Source organism: Tachyglossus aculeatus, chromosome 22 (genome assembly GCF_015852505.1).
Source record: "Tachyglossus aculeatus isolate mTacAcu1 chromosome 22, mTacAcu1.pri, whole genome shotgun sequence".
Lineage (NCBI taxonomy): Eukaryota > Metazoa > Chordata > Mammalia > Monotremata > Tachyglossidae > Tachyglossus > Tachyglossus aculeatus.
Genome location: NC_052087.1, coordinates 32,901,222 through 32,918,434, shown reverse-complemented (window position 1 = coordinate 32,918,434; position 17,213 = coordinate 32,901,222). Strand labels below are relative to the sequence as shown.

At 50.0% G+C, this 17,213-nt stretch overlaps 1 protein-coding gene across 1 annotated transcript; it reads right to left on the bottom strand.

The window, feature by feature from the left end:
* Positions 1 to 5,236: 5,236 nt before the first annotated feature.
* SMTNL1 (smoothelin like 1) lies at positions 5,237 to 16,805 on the bottom strand. The gene is made up of 7 exons (XM_038765292.1): positions 16,107 to 16,805; positions 15,568 to 15,721; positions 14,838 to 14,889; positions 14,462 to 14,614; positions 14,114 to 14,228; positions 13,706 to 13,857; positions 5,237 to 5,626 (listed from the first exon to the last, which is right to left on the bottom strand). The coding sequence occupies exons 1-7, from the start codon at positions 16,803 to 16,805 to the stop codon at positions 5,482 to 5,484; spliced, it is 1,470 nt and encodes a 489-aa protein (XP_038621220.1). The 3' UTR covers positions 5,237 to 5,481.
* Between the last annotated feature and the right edge of the window lie 408 nt (positions 16,806 to 17,213).

The window sequence follows — 17,213 nt, the reverse complement described above, 5'->3', positions numbered from 1 at the left end:
AAGATAAGATAAAGATATCTTTATAAAGATAAAGATAAAGATGCCTTTATAAAGATAAAGATAAAGATATAAAGATATCTTTATAAAGATATCTTTATAAAGATATCTTTTTTATCTTTTTAAGATAAAGATAAAGATATCTTTAAGTGTTCTTCCCCTTTTAGACTGTGAGCCCACTGTTGGGTAGGGACTGTCTCTATATGTTGCCAATTTGTACTTCCCAAGCGCTTAGTACAGTGCTCTGCACATAGTAAGCGCTCAATAAATACGATTGATGATGATGATGATCTTTATCTTTGATTTTGAGTCCCTTGGGGACCAGGAGTCAAATCCGTTTCTCCCCCGCGGTACGTAAGTAGGAGCTTAACTCCGATTATTGTTCTAGGGTGTTCCCGACTGGTGAGAAAGTAGCAGAGGGAGAAGCAGGGAAGGGAAACAGTGGCACGGCTCTCTGTGGGGAGTATGGTATTGACTGACTGACTGATGGATTGATTGATTTGAGGGAGCTGGTTAATTGCAGGGTGGGAGTCTTGTAAAGAAGAGCATAGTCTTACCAGAAGCAATGCTTGGAGTCTCCTCACTTGGAAAACTTTGAAAACCAGCCTGGCTAGAGTACCGGTCTGGGAGAAGAACCTGGGTTCTAATTCCTATTCCTCCACTTGTCTGCTGTGTGACCTTGGGCAAATGACGTAGCCTCTCTGTGCCTCAGTCACCTCATCTGTAATAGGGGGAACAAGAAAGCGCTCTGTAAACAGTAAGCACTCAATAAACGCGATTGAATGGATGACGGACGAATGAACTGTGAGCCCCAGCTGGGACAGGAGCCGCGTCCAACCCGATTAGCTTTATATACCCCAGTGCTTAATATAGTAACTGGCACATAGTAAGTGTTCAACACGTCCAAGACAGAGCTCCTTATCTTCCTTCCCAAACCCAGTCCTCTCCCTGACTTTCCCGTCACTGTGGGTGGCACAACCCTCCTTCCCGTCTCACAAGCCCGCAACCTTGGTGTCATCCTCGACTCCACTCTCCTATTCACCCCACGTATCCAGTCACCAAAGCCTGCCGGTCTCACCTTCACAACATCGCTGAGATCCGCCCCTCCCTCTCCATCCAAACCGCCACCTTGCTGGTTCAATCTCTCATCCTATCCCGACTGGATTACTGCATCAGCCTCCTCTCTGATCTCCCAACCTCCTGTCTTTTCCCCGCTTCAGTCTATACTTCACTCTGCTGCCCGGATTATTTTTCTACGGAAACGCTCTGGGCCTGTCACCCCCTCCACAAAAATCTCCAGTGGTTGCCCATCAACTGCCATATCAAACAAAAACTTCTCACTATTGACTTCAAAGCTCTCCATCACGTTGCCCCTTCTTACGTCACCTCTCTTCTCTGCTTCTACATCCCAGCCCGTTCACTCCGCTCCTCTAGTGCCACTAATCTCCTCACCGTTAGGCCTCGTTCTCGCCTGTCCCGCCGTCGACCCCCGGCCCACGTCCTCCCCCTGGCCCGGAATGCCCTCCCTCCGCACATCCGCCAAGCTCACTCTCTTCCTCCCTTCAAAGCCCTACTGAGAGCTCACCTCCTCCAGGAGGCCTTCCCAGTTTGAGCCACCCCTTTTCCTCAGCTCCCCCTCCCCTCTTGACTCGCTCCCTTTGTTCTTGAAGAGAAGCAGCGTGGCTCAGTGGAAAGGGCACGGGCTTTGGAGTCAGAGGTCATGGGTTCAAATCCCAGCTCCGCCAATTGTCAGCTGGGTGACTTTGGGCAAGTCACTTAACTTCTCTGTGCCTCAGTGACCTCATCTGTAAAATGGGGATGAAGACTGTAAGCCCCCCGTGGGACAACTTGATCACCTTGTAACCTCCTCAGCATTTAGAACAGTGCCTTGCACATAGTAAGCACTTAATAAATACCATCATTATTATTATTATTACCCCCTCTTCCCACCCCACAGCACTTGTGTATACATATATGTATCATAATTCTATTTATTTATATTGATGCCTGTTTACTTGTTTTGATGAGTCTACAGTTCTATATATATATATATATATAGTTCTATATAATATATATATATATATATATATATATTAATGCCTGTTTACCTGTTTTGATGTCTGTCTTCCCCCTTCTCGACTGTAAGCCTGGTGTGGACAGGGATTGTCTCTCTTATTTGCTGAATTGTACTTTCCAAGCGTTTAGTATAGTGCTGTGCACACAGTCAGTGCTCAATAATACGATTGAATGAATGAATGAATGAATGAATGAATGAATGAGTCAATGGATGGATGAACAAATACCATTAAAAACAAAACAAAAAAAGTCGTCTCTGCTTTCCCGTTCTTGGTAGCCTCTCCCTGTCCAGACTGCTGGGGCTGAGGTGTTAGGGTGAGGTTGTACTGTGCCTCTACCTTAGAGGGGTCTGATTGAAGCTCTCCACTTAGAGGAGCAGCATGGCATAGTGGTTAGACCACATGCCTGGGAGTTAGAAGGTCATGGATTCTAATCCTGACTCTGCCACTTTTTTCTGTGTGTGGTACTTGTTAAGCGCTTACTATGTGTCAAGCCCTTTACTAAGCACTGAGATAGATTCGAGATAATTGCTCTGACCACAGTCCCTGTCCCAGGTAGGGTTCATTGTCTTAATCCCCGTTTTACAGATGAGAGAACTGAGGCACAGAGAAGTTAAGTGATTTGCCCCAGGTCACACAGCAGACAAGTGATGGAGCTGGGATTAAAACCCAGGCCCTTCTGACTCCCAGGGCGTTCTCCATCCATCTCCTTTGTCTGCGGCCTTGGGCAAGCCACTTCGCTTCTCTGTGCCTCAGTTGCCTCATCTGTAAAATAGGGATGAGGAGTGTTCTAGGAGCCTTCTAGACTGTGAGCCCGCTGTTGGGTAGGGACCGTCTCTATATGTTGCCAACTTGTACTTCCCAAGCGCTTAGTACAGTACTCTGCACACAGTAAGCGCTCAATAAATAGGATTGAACGAATGAATGAGCGTGAGCCCTGTGTGGGACATGGACTGTGTCCGACTGGATTTGCTTGTATCCTCCTCAGCACTTAGTACAGTGCCTGGCACATAATAAGCACTTAACAAATGCCGTTATTATGGCTATTGTTATTATTCCTCTGTAGCCTCACCTCCACCCTGCCATCTGCCCAAAGGGACCATTCCCGCTTTCCGTTCTCTGCCTCTGAAAAGCAATGGAATGGGGAAGGACCATGGTCCCGGGAATCAGAAGGCCTGGGTCCTCATCCCAGCTTCACCGCTTGCCTACTGAGACTACTCTGGGTCTCAGTTTCCTCCTCTGTAAAATGGGGATTCCATAGCTGTTTTTTCTCCTTAGACTGGGAGCCCCAGGTGGGCCAGGGACTGAGTCTGGTCTCATTAATTTACATCTACCTCAGCGTTTAGTACAGTGCTTGGCACAAAGTCAGCACTAAACAAACACCATTATTATTATTATTATTATTGTAATTCCTCTCTGGCTTGGTCCAGGATAGGTGGAGGAGATCTTATTGGCTGCTCCGTCCGAGAGAAGTGATGGTCTGGGGTTAGGGAATATTTGTTGGGCTGCCGACCACAGCTCTGTCCTGGGCGGCCCTCCGAGGTGACCCCAGGACTCCATCCATTTCCCGGACGGTCGAGTGGTCAGCGCTGTGAGCCCACTGTTGGGTAGGGACTGTCTCTATGTGTTGCCGACTTGTACTTCCCAAGCGCTTAGTACAGTGCTCTGCACACAGTAAGCGCTCAATAAATACGATTGATTGATTGATTGATCAGTGCCGTCTCAGCGTGGCTCAGTGGAAAGAGCCCGGGCTTTGGAGTCAGAGCTCATGGGTTCTAATCCCAGCTCCACCAACTGTTAGCTGTGTGACTTTGGGCAAGTCACTTCATTTCTCTGGGCCTCGGTTACCTCATCTGTAAAATGGGGATGAAGACTGTGAGCCCCCCTTGGGACAACCTGATCACCTTGTAATCACCCTAGTCCTTAAAACAGTGCTTTGCTCATAGTAAGTGCTTAAGAGAAGCAGCGTGGCTCAGTGGAAAGAGCCCGGGCTTTGGAGTCAGAGCTCATGGGTTCTAATCCCGGCTCTGCCACTTGTCAGCTGTGTGACTTTGGGTAAGTCACTTCACTTCTCTGTGCCTCGGTTACCTCATCTGTAAAATGGGGGTGAAGACTGTGAGCCCCCCGTGGGACAACTTGATCACCTTGTAACCACCCTAGCCCTTAAAACAGTGCTTTGCCCGTAGTAAGTGCTTAAGAGAAGCAGCGTGGCTCAGTGGAAAGAGCCCGGGCTTTGGAGTCAGAGGTCATAGGTTCAAATCCCGGCTCTGCTACTCGTCAGCTGTATGACTTTGGGCAAGTCACTTAACTTCTCTGGGCCTCAGTTCCCTCATCTGTAAAATGGGAATGAAGACTGTGAGCCCCCAGTGGGACAACCTGATCACCTTGTATCTCCCCCAGCACTTAGAACAGTGCTTTGCACATAGTAAGTGCTTAATAAATGCCATTATTATTATTAATAATAATAAATGTCATCATTATTATTATTATCATCTCCTGGGCTCTGTAAACTCCCTGTCCTCTCGACCCCAGTCACCCCCATCCTGAGGTTGACTCCTCCGGCCAGGGTCTTGCCTCCTGCGGCCAGGGTCCACTCGGCTGAGGGGAGGCCTCCACAGGGCCTTGGGAAAGAGAAAATGATGGGCTCCATTCTGGGGCCCAACAAGCACCATCATCATCATCATCATCAATCGTATTTATTGAGCACTTACTATGTGCAGAGCACTGTACTAAGCGCTTGGGAAGTACAAATTGGCAACATATAGAGACAGTCCCTACCCAACAGTGGGCTCACAGTCTAAAACGGGGAGACAGAGAACAAAATCAAACATACTAACAAAATAAAATAAATAGAATAGATATGTACAAATAAAATAAATAAATAAATAAATAGAGTAATGAATATGTACAAACATATATACATATGTACAGGTGCTGTGGGGAAGGGAAGGAGGTAAGATGGGGGGGATGGAGAGGGGGACGAGGGGGAGAGGAAGGAAGGAGCTCAGTCTGGGAAGGCCTCCTGGAGGAGGTGAGCTCTCAGCAGGGCCTTGGAGGGAGGAAGAGAGCTAGCTTGGCGGAGCACCAAAGACAAGGACCTGGGCCAGAGTTGTGAAAAAGGCGGATTTATTGGAGCAAGCAAGCTGGACAGCCACTGACATCTCCTGGGGAAGAGTGGGGACTCTCGGGCTCTCTTCGGATGATGGCGGCCTCACTCCCGACTATCCCAGCGGGATGGGAAAAGAGGGGATTCTCAGTGGGGACCTATCCCCTCTACTGGCTCTCTCCCTCCACCCCTGCCAGGCCTTTCCAAAATGCTCAGCGGTGCTCACATCAGGCCTGAGCGAAGGGCAACCCCCACAGGCCTTTGGACTTTGTGGATCGGACGCGCCTGCCTCGGGCCGGGGCCTCATTTCTTCTTGGTTTTGACCAGCCCCTTCTGGACCAGGCAGCGATACAACTCCTGGATGTAGGTGTACACGCACTTGGAGTCGGGGACACTTAGGCGTACCATGTCTTCCACTTCTAGTAGCTGGGCGCAATCAGCCAAGTTCCTGGGGGAGAAGGAGGTCACAGGTCAAGGGAGTGGGGAAAAGTGGATAATAACTCATTCATTCATTCAATCGTATTTACTGAGCGCTTACTGTGTGCAGAGCACGGGACTAAGCGCTTGGGAAGTACAAGTCGGCAACGTATAGAGACGGTCCCTACCCAACAGCGGGCTCACAGTCTAGAAGGGGGAGACAGACAACTAAACAAAACATATTATCAAAATAAATGGAATAAATATGTACAAATAAAATAAATAATAATGAAGGTATTTGTTAAGTGCTTACTATGTGCCAAGCACTGTTCTAAGCACTGGGGGAGATACAAGGTGATCAGGTGGTCCCACAGTTTTCCTCATTTTACAGATGAGGTAACTGAGGCCCAGAGAAGTGAAGTGACTTGCCCAAAGTCACACAGCTGATAAGTGGCAGAGCCAGGATTAGAACCCATGACCTCTGACTCCCAAGCCCGGGCCCTTTCCACTAAGCCACGCTGGATGCCACCCTGGGGAGTTCATTCATTCATTCAATCATATTTATCGAGGCCTTACTGCGCGCAGAGCATTGTACTGAGCACTTGGGAGCGTACGTCCTCCCTCCTTAAATAATAATAATAACAATGGCATTTGTTAAGCACTTACTATGCGCAAAGCACTGTTCTAAGTACTGGGGAGGATACAAGGTGCTCGGGTTGTCCTACATGGGGCTCACAGACTTCATCCCCATTTTACAGATGAGGGAACTGAGGCCCAGAGAAGTGAAGTGACTTGCCCAAAGTCACACAGCTGACAAGTGGTGGAGCCGGAATTTGAACCCACGACCTCTGACTCCCAAGCCCGGGCTCTTTCCACTGAGCCATGCTGCTTCTCCATCCAATCTGACGGACAATTACTCTCCCTCCCTTCAAAGCTTTACTGAGCCCCCTCCTTCCTCTCCGTCTCCCCACCCCCCCACCTTACCTCCTTCCCCTCCCCACAGCACCTGGATATATGTATATATGTTTGTACATATTTATTACTCTATTTTATTTGTACATATTTATTCTATTTATTTTATTTTGTTAATATGTTTTGTTTTGTCGTCTGTCTCCCCCTTCTAGACTGTGAGCCCGCTGTTGGGTAGGGACTGTCTCTATATGTTGCCGACTTGTACTTCCCAAGTGCTTAGTCCAGTGCTCTGCACACAGTAAGCGCTCAGTAAATACGATTGAATGAATGAATGAATGAATGAAGGCACATCATCATCATCATCAATCGTATTTATTGAGCACTTACTATGTGCAGAGCACTGTACTAAGCGCTTGGGAAGTACAAATTGGCACATCTCCTCCAAGAGATCTTCCCAGACTAAGCCCCACTTTTCCTCATCTCCCATTCCCTTTTGTGTTGCCCTGATTTGCTCCTTTTTCTCTTCCCCCTCCCAGCCCCACAGCACTTATGCATATATCTGTCATTTTATTTATTTGTATTGATGCCTGTCTCCCCACCTCTAGACTGTGAGCTCACTGTGGGCGGGGAATGTCACTATTTGTTGTTGTATGGTACTTTCCCAAGCACTTAGTACAGTGCTCTGCATGCAGTAAGCACTTTAATATGATTGAATGAACGAATGAATGAGCACAGTACAAGCATACCCATTCCCTGCCCACAGTGAGCTTACAGTCTAGAGAGGGAGACAGACATTAATATAAACAAATAAATAAATCACAGATATGTACATAGGTGCTGTGGGGATGGGAGGGGGGACGAATCATGACAGCGAGTCAGGGTGACGCAGAAGGGAGTGAGAGAAGAGGAAAGGAGGACTTAGGGAAGGCCTCTTGGAGGAGATGGGCCTTCAGTCTTTTAGACTGTGAGCCCACTGTTGGGTAGGGACTGTCTCTATATGTTGCCAACTTGTACTTCCCAAGCGCTTAGTACAGTGCTCTGCACACAGTAAGTGCTCAATAAATACAATTGATTGATTGATTGATTCAGTAAGGCCTTCTTCTAGACCTGTGAGCCCGCTGTTGGGTAGGGACCGTCTCTATATGTTGCCAACTTGTACTTCCCAAGCGCTTAGTACAGTGCTCTGCACACAGTAAGCGCTCAGTAAATACGATTGAATGAATGAATAAAGCTTTGAAGTGGCGGGAGAGTCTGTCAGATTTGAGGAGGGAGGGCATTCTGGGCCAGAGGCAGGATGTGGGCGAGAGGTGGGCGGCGAGATAGATGGGATCAAGGAACAGTGAGAAGGAGATTTGTTTGACATGAAGGTGGACGGACAACCGCTGGAGTTTCTGGAGGAGGGGGGAAACAGCTTCCCCGAATCCTCCCGTTCTGTCATGGAACAGAGTGTCACAGCCTCTTCCCCATCACCCTGGAGGTGTCAGTGGGCACACGTCTCAGGGCCTTGTTTATAATAATAATAATAATAATAATAATAATAATAATAATAATGGCATTTATTAAGCTCTTACTATGTGCAGAGCACTGTTCTAAGCGTTATCAACCTATGGCTTGAGGGAATCAATCAGGTAAGTTCCCCCAGAGGCCCTGCGGCTGAGGGAGAGTGAAGATCAGTGGACAGAGACAGAACAGAGAACTAAAGTAACGGAGATGGAGTAAAATTTTTTCTTCACATGGACCTAAATAATAATAATAATAATAATAACGATGGCATTTATTAAGCGCTTACTATGTGCAAAGCACTGTTCTAAGCTCTGGGGAGGTTACAAGGTGAACAGGTTGTCCCACGGGGGGCTCACAGTCTTCATCCCCATTTTCCAGATGAGGTCACTGAGGCCCAGAGAAGTGAAGTGACTTGCCCAAAGTCACACAGCTGACAACTGGCGGAGCCGGGATTTGAACCCACGACCTCTGACTCCAAAGCCCAGGCTCTTTCCACCGAGCCATGCTGCTTCTCTAAAGGCAAACCGGTTACTCTCATCCTCCCTTAGTAAAGGAAACACTATTTAGAAATGTGTTTGTCAAGTGCTTACTGTGTGTCATGCACTGATAGATACAAACCAATCAGGTCAGACACAGGCCCTGTCCCAAATGGGGCTCACAGTCAAGTAGGAGGGAGAAGAGGTATTGAATCTACTTTACAGTTGAGGAAACTGAGGCACAGAGAAGTGACTTGCCCAAGGTCACAAGAAGCAGGTGTGGCCGGCATTTTACCTAAGGAACTTGAGTTTGGACCACTGAGTGAATTGGAAAGCGAGACCAGTGCTCTGGGTGAGAGGGAGCCCTCACAGGCAACAAGTACGGTTGCCAATCTTTGTTAGGGTGGCAAACATGAACATAATAATTGTGGCATTTGTTAAGCACTTACTATGTGCCAAGCACTGTACTAAGCACTGGGATAGATACAAGATAATCAGGTCCCACCCGGGGCTCACAGTCTAAGTCGGAGGGAGAACAGGTCTCCCATTTTGCCGATGAGGGAACTGAGTCACAGAGAAGTTAAGCGACTTGCCCAAGGTCTCCCAGTAGACCAGTGGCAGAGACAGGATTAGAACTCAGGTCCTCTGACCCTCAGGCCCGTGCTCTTTCCACTTGGCCACGTGGATGTTTTGTTTTGTTGTCTGTCTCCCCCTTCTAGACGGTGAGCCAGCTGTTGGGTAGGGACCGTCTGTATAAGTTGCCGACTTATAGGCAGAAGGAAAACTTCTCCTTCCCAGAAAGGGGAGATCTGGAAAGCTTTGTGACCCAGTGGATGTTAACAGGGATGCAGACTCCCCTAAGTGACTCCTGGCCTATTTCAAGGATTACTTTTTATGGTATTTGTTAAGCACTTTTTATGTGCCAGGTACTATACTAACACTGGGGTAGATACAAAATAATTAGGGTTGGATACAGTCTCTGCCCCACATTCATTCATTCATTCAATCATATTTATTGAGCGCTACATCATCATCATCATCATCATCAATCGTATTTATTGAGCGCTTACTGTGTGCAGAGCACTGTACTAAGCACTTGGGAAGTACAAGTCGGCAACATATAGAGACAGTCCCTACCCAACAACGGGCTCACAGTCTAGAAGGGGGAGACAGACAACAAAACAAAACAAGTCGACAGGAGTCACTGCTATCAGAATAAATATAATTATAGCGTTATACACATCATTAATAAAATATAGTGAATATGTACAAATTAAACAGAGTAATAAATGTGTAGAAATATATACAAGTGCTATGGGGAGGGGAAGGAGGTAAGATAGATGTTGGGGGGGTGATGGGGAGGAGAGAAGGAGGAGGGGAGGAAAAAGGGAGGACTCAGTCTGGGAAGGCCTCCTAGAGGAGGTGGGCTCTCAGTAAGGCTTTGAAGGGAGAAAGAGGGCTAGTTTGGCAGACTAGTTTCCCAAGCGCTTAGTACAGTGCTCTGCACACAGTAAGCGCTCAATAGATACGATTGAATGAATGATGGTGTAAAGAGGTTACAAATAGGAGTCAGGTGTTTAGCGCTTAGTACAGTACTCTTGTAGTATTTCTTAGGACACACCAACTGCTCCTGATAGCCCCCCACTCTTCCCCGCAGAGGCAACCGAGCAGAACGGCCCCACCCACTAGTGTTAATTAGTTAGTGCTAATATCTGAGGGATTAGCAAATGTTAACATTCAGGGGATTAGCAAATTTTCATGTTAGGAGCTCATGGAGCTCTTGGACTGAGAGATTGGTGGGGAAGAATGGAGGAGGAATTGGAGAGAAGACGAAGCTTCACGTCCCCTTGGGTCCTTTCTGGAAGAAGTTAGGTCCCTTACGGAAATCCTCTCCCGGGCAACCGCCAGCAGGGCTGAAACTCAAGCCTTGGGCCCTGGGGCAGTGGCAGAGGAAGATTTTGAAGAATGAGGCGGGCACATCTGACCCCTTATAGGGCTGCCTTCCCTGACGGAGCAGAGAGAAGAACTGGGGTGGGGGCGGCTCGCTTCTCACAGAGAACCCGAGAGGAGTCCAGGAGGCAGCTTCTCCGAGTGTCTGGTCCCCGATTCTGTCCCAGGACTCTTGGTTTCCCCCTCCCCCGGCCCCTCCTTGGTTTTCCTGGGCAATCTAAGTGAGGCTGAGTGAAGTCAAGCCTGTGAAAGTGCTTTGATCTCCTGGGAGAGTGGGCTTTGCCAGGATTACCCTACCCACTCCCCGGGCCCAATCCTCTGGCTTGTCCAAGCTCTTCATGGGCCCCTCCTCCTGGATCACTTACCTCTCCCACCCTCCCAACCACTCCAGCCTCCCCAGATCCAAACCCAGGAGAGGAGGGTGGGGAGGAAACCTCTTCCCTGCTCATTCCCCCACCACGGCCAGAGTTGGGACTTTGTCAAGGAGCTCTTCCTCCCAGGGAAGGACGAGGGTGGCCACTGAACATTTTCCCAAACACCAGACCCGGAGACGCCCGTAGCGTCACCCAAGTTACACCAGGCACACCACCTAGCAGGGTGCAGTATAGTGGCCAATTATGGGGGAATATGCCAATTGCACCTGATTCTGGAGGGTTTCTCTCCAGAAACCTCTCCAGCGTTTCTCATATTTTGTTAATATGTTTTGTTTTGTTGTCTGTCTCCCCCTTCTAGACAGTGAGCCCACTGTTGGGTAGGGACCGACTCTACATGTTGCCAACTTGGACTTCCCAAGCGATTAGTACAGCGTTCTGCACTCAGTAAGCGCTCAATAAATACGATTGATTGATTGATTCTCTCAGGGAACCCCCAACTGGCTCAAGATCTAGGAGAACTCTGCCAGTGATCCGAGCTGCAGAACTTGGAGGCAGGAGTCGCCGTGGAGGGGCAGAAACAGATAGAGCCCGAGCCTGGGAGCCAGATGGTCATGGGTTTGAATCCCGGCTCCGCCACTTGTCTGCTCTGTGACCTTGGGCAAGTCACTTCACTTCTCTGGGCCTCAGTTGCCTCCTCTGTAAAATGGGGATTGAGACTGTGAGCCCCAAGTGTCCCACTTGATTGACTTGTATCTTCCTCAGGGCTTAGATGTTCTTGATGTCTTACGCTGTCGAGTCGTGCCCGGCCCATAGTGATGCCATGGACACATCTCTCCCAGAACGCCCCACTTCCATCTGCAATCGTTCTGGTAGCATATCTATAGAGTTTTCTTGGTAAAAATCCAGAAGTGGTTTACCATTGCCTTCTTCCTCACAGTAAACTCGAGTCTCTGCCCTCGACTCTCTCCCATGCTGCGGCTGCCCAGCACAAGTAAGTTTTGATTTGTAGCAGATTGCCTTCCACTCACTAGCCCCTCCCCAATAATAATAATAATAATAATTATGGCATTCATTAAGCACTTACTATATGCAAAGCACTGTTCTAAGCACTGTGGAGGTTACAAGGTAATCAGGTCATCCCATGGGGGGCTCACAGTCTTAATCCCCATTTTACAGATGAGGTAACTGAGGCCCAGAGAAGTTATGACTTGCCCAAAGTCACTCAGCTGACAGTTGGTAGAGCTGGGATTTGAACCCACGACCTCTGACTCCAAAGCCCGGGCTCTTTCCACTGAGCCACGCTGCTCCTCTGGGAAGCTAGGAATGGAATGGATATGCCTCTGCTTGACTCTCCCTCCTGTAGTCAATCAATCAATCAATCAATCGTAGCTATTGAGCGCTTACTGTGTGCAGAGCACTGTACTAAGCGTTTGGGAAGTACAAGTTGGCAACATATAGAGATAGTCCCTTCCCTACCCAACAGTGGGCTCACAGTCTAAAAGGGGGAGACAGAGAACAAAACCAAACATACTAACAAAATAAAATAAATAGAATAGATATGGACAAGTAAAATAAATAAATAAATAGAGTAATAAATAAATAAGTAGAGTAATATAAATAGAGTAATAATAAATAAATAGAGTAATAATAAATAAATAAATAAATAGAGTAATAGAGTAATAGTCGTGACTGGTAGAGTACTGGAAACTCTCCAGGTGCGACCCTGACACGGGGCCATGGCACATAGTAAGCACTTAACAAGTACCATAACAACAAGAAGAATGACGAAGACCAGATTGGAACCAGGCTGGGAACAGGTCACCTGAAAACCTGACCCCTGGGCATCCTAGGAATGGGGTCAGAGTACACTCAGACTGGAAGCCCCATTTTGGACAGGGACTGTTTCCAACCCGATTATCTTTAATAATAACAATGATAATAATAATAGTAATAATAACATTTGTTAAGCGCTTACTATGTACTGTTCTAAGCATTGGGGGAGATACAAGGTAATCAGATTAGACAACGTCCACCCTCACGCTCAGAACAGTGCTTGGCATTCATTCAGTTCTAGACTGTGAGCCCACTGTTGGGTAGGGACTGTCTCTATATGTTGTCAACTTGTACTTTCCAAGCGCTTAGTACAGTGCTCTGCACACAGTAAGCGCTCAATAAATATGATTGATTGATTGATTGAGCGCTTACTGTATGCAAAGCACTGTACTGAGCCCTTGGGAGAGTACAGAATGACAATTAACAGACACATTCCCTGCCCTCAACAAGCTCACAGTAGAGGGGGAGACAGACATTGATAAACATAAATTCATTAATTAATTACAGATATGTATGTACATGAGTGCTGTGGGGCTGGGAGGGGGGATGAATGAAGAGAGCAAGGCAGGGCGATGCTGAAGGGAATGGTAGAAGAGGAGAGGAGGGCTTAGGGAACGTGGCTCAATGGAAAGAGCCCGGGCTTTGGAGTCAGAGGTCATGGGTTCAAGTCCCGGCTCCGCCAATTGTTAGCTGTGTGACCTTGGGCAAGTCACTTCACTTCTCTGTGCCTCAGTGACCTCATCTGTAAAATGGGGATGAAGACTTGTGAGCCCCCCATGGGACAACCTGATCACCTTGTATCCTCCCCAGCGCTTAGAACACTGCTTTGCACATAGTAAATGCTTAACAAATGCCATCATTATTATTCTTCTTCTTGAAGGAGATGTGCCTTTCAACAGAGCTTTGAAGCCGGGGAGAGCAGAATGCAAGCACCTAATGAAAACCACAGTTAATAGTAAATGTGGCTCTGGAGCCTGGAACAGGTCTGGGGTCCCCCAGGGTTTCCCCCGTGGATGGAGGAAGAATTCCTGCCGCACCCCACTTGCAGCCCCCAGGACTCACTCTGCAGTGGAGAAGGCAAGAGTGAAGTTGTCCCGGCGACGCTTGGGGTCGAGGGCGGCGTAGTCGAAGGCGTCGGGGAAGAATTTGTGGATGAGGGCGCAGAAGGCCATGCCACTGCTCCAGCTGGAGGAAAAGTTCTGGATGTCCACGTGCTGGGGGGCGGGAATGGCGGGAGGCCAGAGGGCCGGCCGGTCAGGGCCCACGGTCAGCGTGGCTGAGGACCGGCCCTTTCTGCTCCGGCCCGGCAGGAAGGACTGGGGCTGGGCCTGTAGGCCGCCTGTCCCTCTGCCCCATTCCCAGTCTGATATACGAGATCACCTCCCCTCCCATCCTTGCCCTCCCCAGCCCTAGCTGTGGCCCCCCCCAAACCCCGGCCTTCCTCTCCCTCCCACCTCACGCCCTTCCCACCTCATAGTTGCGGGTCATGGCCCGCGACCAGTCCAGCAGCATGTTCCTGACGCTGCCCACCGCCGCCCCGGCCGCCCGCGGGTTCCGGAAGAGCGCGGTCGGGCCCGAGGCTGCCCTGTGAGCCGGGCCACCGGCCGAGAGGGAGACCAGGGAGGAGAGGGAAGGGAGAGGGTCACAAGGAAGGACACAAGCAGAAAGAACTCCTGGCTCTCCTCTCCCGGGAGTTTGGGCCCCCAACCCCGTGGCCCCCCACCCCTCCCTGGCCCTGAGTGGTGGAGGAGCCTGAGTTTCCTTACCAGGTCGCCTCCCCTCTTACTGCCCTCCTCAAGGGCCTGCCCCGGTGCCTACCCCCCAAACTTGTCCACGATGGCCTTGCGGTTCTGTGCACGGGGGCCCCGGGGGCGGGCCGGGGGAGCCACTCTACGCTCCGGCAGCTTCTTCTTCTCTCCAGAGGGAGGGGGTTCCACAGGGCTCTGTGGCCCTTCCCCGGGGGAGGACTCGCTGCAGGAGGAGAAGGAAGAGATGGAGAAGGAGGAGGAGGAGGAGGATGGGGGGAAGTCAGGAGAGGGGGCTGAGACAAAGTGGTCATGGGACAGGTCCCGGATCTGGGGAGACTGGGGCGGGCAGGGCTTTAGGGGCGGAGGGGATGGAAACGCTGTCTGGTGCGTTTAGGGGGAGTGAAGAGTGAGGACCAGGGATTCCTAAAATCCCTGCTTGGAGGTACCTGGCTCCCGGGCTGGTCTCTCCTGTAGCAGAACCATCTGGGATGGCTCCATCTGAAGAGACAGAGGCAGAGACAGAAAAGAAGTCTTCAGGGCTGAACGACAGGCCTGCCCAGAGCTTCCTTTTCTCTAATTCCCCTCTATCTTTGATGGGCGTTAGAAGGAAAGCTCCTCAAGGGGCGAGGGCTACATCTTCTGTTTTCAGTGTATGTGTCTGTGCTAGTGCTCCGTACCCAGAAGTTGCTCCGTGAATTCTGCTGATGATGCCGCCGAAGATTATGGTGAGGATGGACTGGTCCCACTCCCAAGTCGGCTGCCCCACCCCATCCCAGCCCCAACCGGGACCACGGGGGTCACTATCGTCAGTTGCCACTCCTGGGCTGGAGCCGTTTCCCCACGGCTCGGAAGCCTCCTCCAGATCCCCATCCATGCCTCCCCTTACCCTTTGTTTAGGGCCCCCAGAGCCTTCGGTTATTATCATTTTGGTATTTGTTGAGCACTTATTACACGCCAGGCACCGTGCTGAGTACTGGGGTGGACACAAACCAATTGGGTTAGATCCAGTCCCTGTCCCACATAGGGCTCACAGTCTTATTCCCCACTTTACAGATGAGGGAAGTGAGGCACAGAGAAGTGAAGTGACTTGCCTAAGGAACTGCCCCCCACCCTTGTCTCCTGGGGAGGGGAGAAAGGCGTCCTGGGGGTTCCTGCCCATGCTGAGGCCTCGCTTACCTGGGCTCAGGCCCTCCCCATCCTCCCCCGTGGGGCTCTCTGGCCATTCGGGGGAGCTTGGGACGGTGGTTCCTTCCCCTGTCTCCTCCGCTTGCTCCTCCTTTTCTTCCTCCTCCGCTCCCTGGGCTGGGGCCTCCGTGGCATCTTCTGGCTCCTGGGTCAACATAGTCCCACTGGCTCCCACACCGAGGCTTGCATACATTCACATGCACACATGCACACGTACTCCGCCTCTGACACTGGTGCATAGTCTCTCTCTCTCACACACACAGACACACACACACTCCAGCTGTAACCCTGGTGTATAGTCTCACGCACGCAGGCACACTCACACACCTCGCCTCTGACACTGGTGTATGGTCACACACACACACACCCCAGCTCTGACTCTGGTGTGTGGTCTCACGTACACACAACCCTCACCAGGGTTTCCAGGAAATCGCATTCTGCCTTCCCCGCTGCCCACCCTATTATGACACCCTGCATCTCCACAGCCCAAGATTCGTCTTGCTCCTGTAGCTCTGACATCCCCCCATCACCTGAGTTTCAGGGGATTCCTCTGCCCCCAGCTCTGCAGTGGAAGCCTTGCTGTCACTCTCCTTTTCAGGCTTTCTCTCCTGCTCTTTGGGTTCAGGCTTGGCTTCCTCTTTCTCACCAGTCTTTTTGGCTTCAGACTTGGCTTCCTCTTTCCTTTGATCCTCTTTCGGGCCAAGTGTAGCCTCCTCTCCAGTCTCTTTCAGGTCTGATTTGCCCTTCTCTTTCTCATCAGCCTTTTTGGGTTTAGATTTGGCCTCCCGTTTTCCATGATCCTCTTCGAGTTCAGACTTGGGCTTCTCTTTCCCGTGATTCTCCTGGGGTTCATACTTGGCTTGCTCTTTCCTATGTTCCTCCTTGACATCTGATTTGGCCTTCTCGTCATCAAGAGCCTCTTTGGGTTCAGACTTGGCCTTCTCTTCCTCAGGAGTCCCTTTAGATTCAGACTTTACCTCCTCTTTCTCATCAGCCTCCTCCTTGGGCTTAGACTTAACCTCCTCTATCCCATCAACTTGTTCCTTGGGTTCACCCACAGTTCCTCCTTCTCCTTCAGCTGATTTCCTGTCTGCTTCCCCCGGCCGAATGTCCTCTTTGGTCCTCTCCCCAGATACACCTTTGGCCTCCTCTTCTTCCTTGGTGGCCTTAGACTCTGAGGTGGAGGGAGAAGGCCCATCCTGAGGAACACTCTTGCTCCCCAGCTCCATTTCTGGAAAAGATAAGGCAAAACCCAAAATGTGGGATTCCCTAATTCCCACTACAGGCCAGAAAGATCTGCACAATCCGACATCCCGGATGAGTTTTGGTCCAGTGGGAGGGATGCAAACTTCCTCCTCATGGTATTCCCTGGAGCAGGCCCTGAGATTATTCTTGCTCCAGGGACAGGAGCAGCCCGGGAAGGCAAGGATTAGCATGGGGGCTCCAGCCAGAGGTCCAGGGGTCTTTACCTTGCTGTGTGTAAAATGTGGAAATGAAGTGGGACGGGTATAAATATCTCTATTTGGGTGTTTCTCAGGGAGAGGGGATTGAAGAAGTAGAAAGTTCAGAGCTGGAAGGAGCCAAGCCCCAAATGGCTCTGGACAGGGGTGGATTTGTCGTTCCCCTGACTCTCTTGG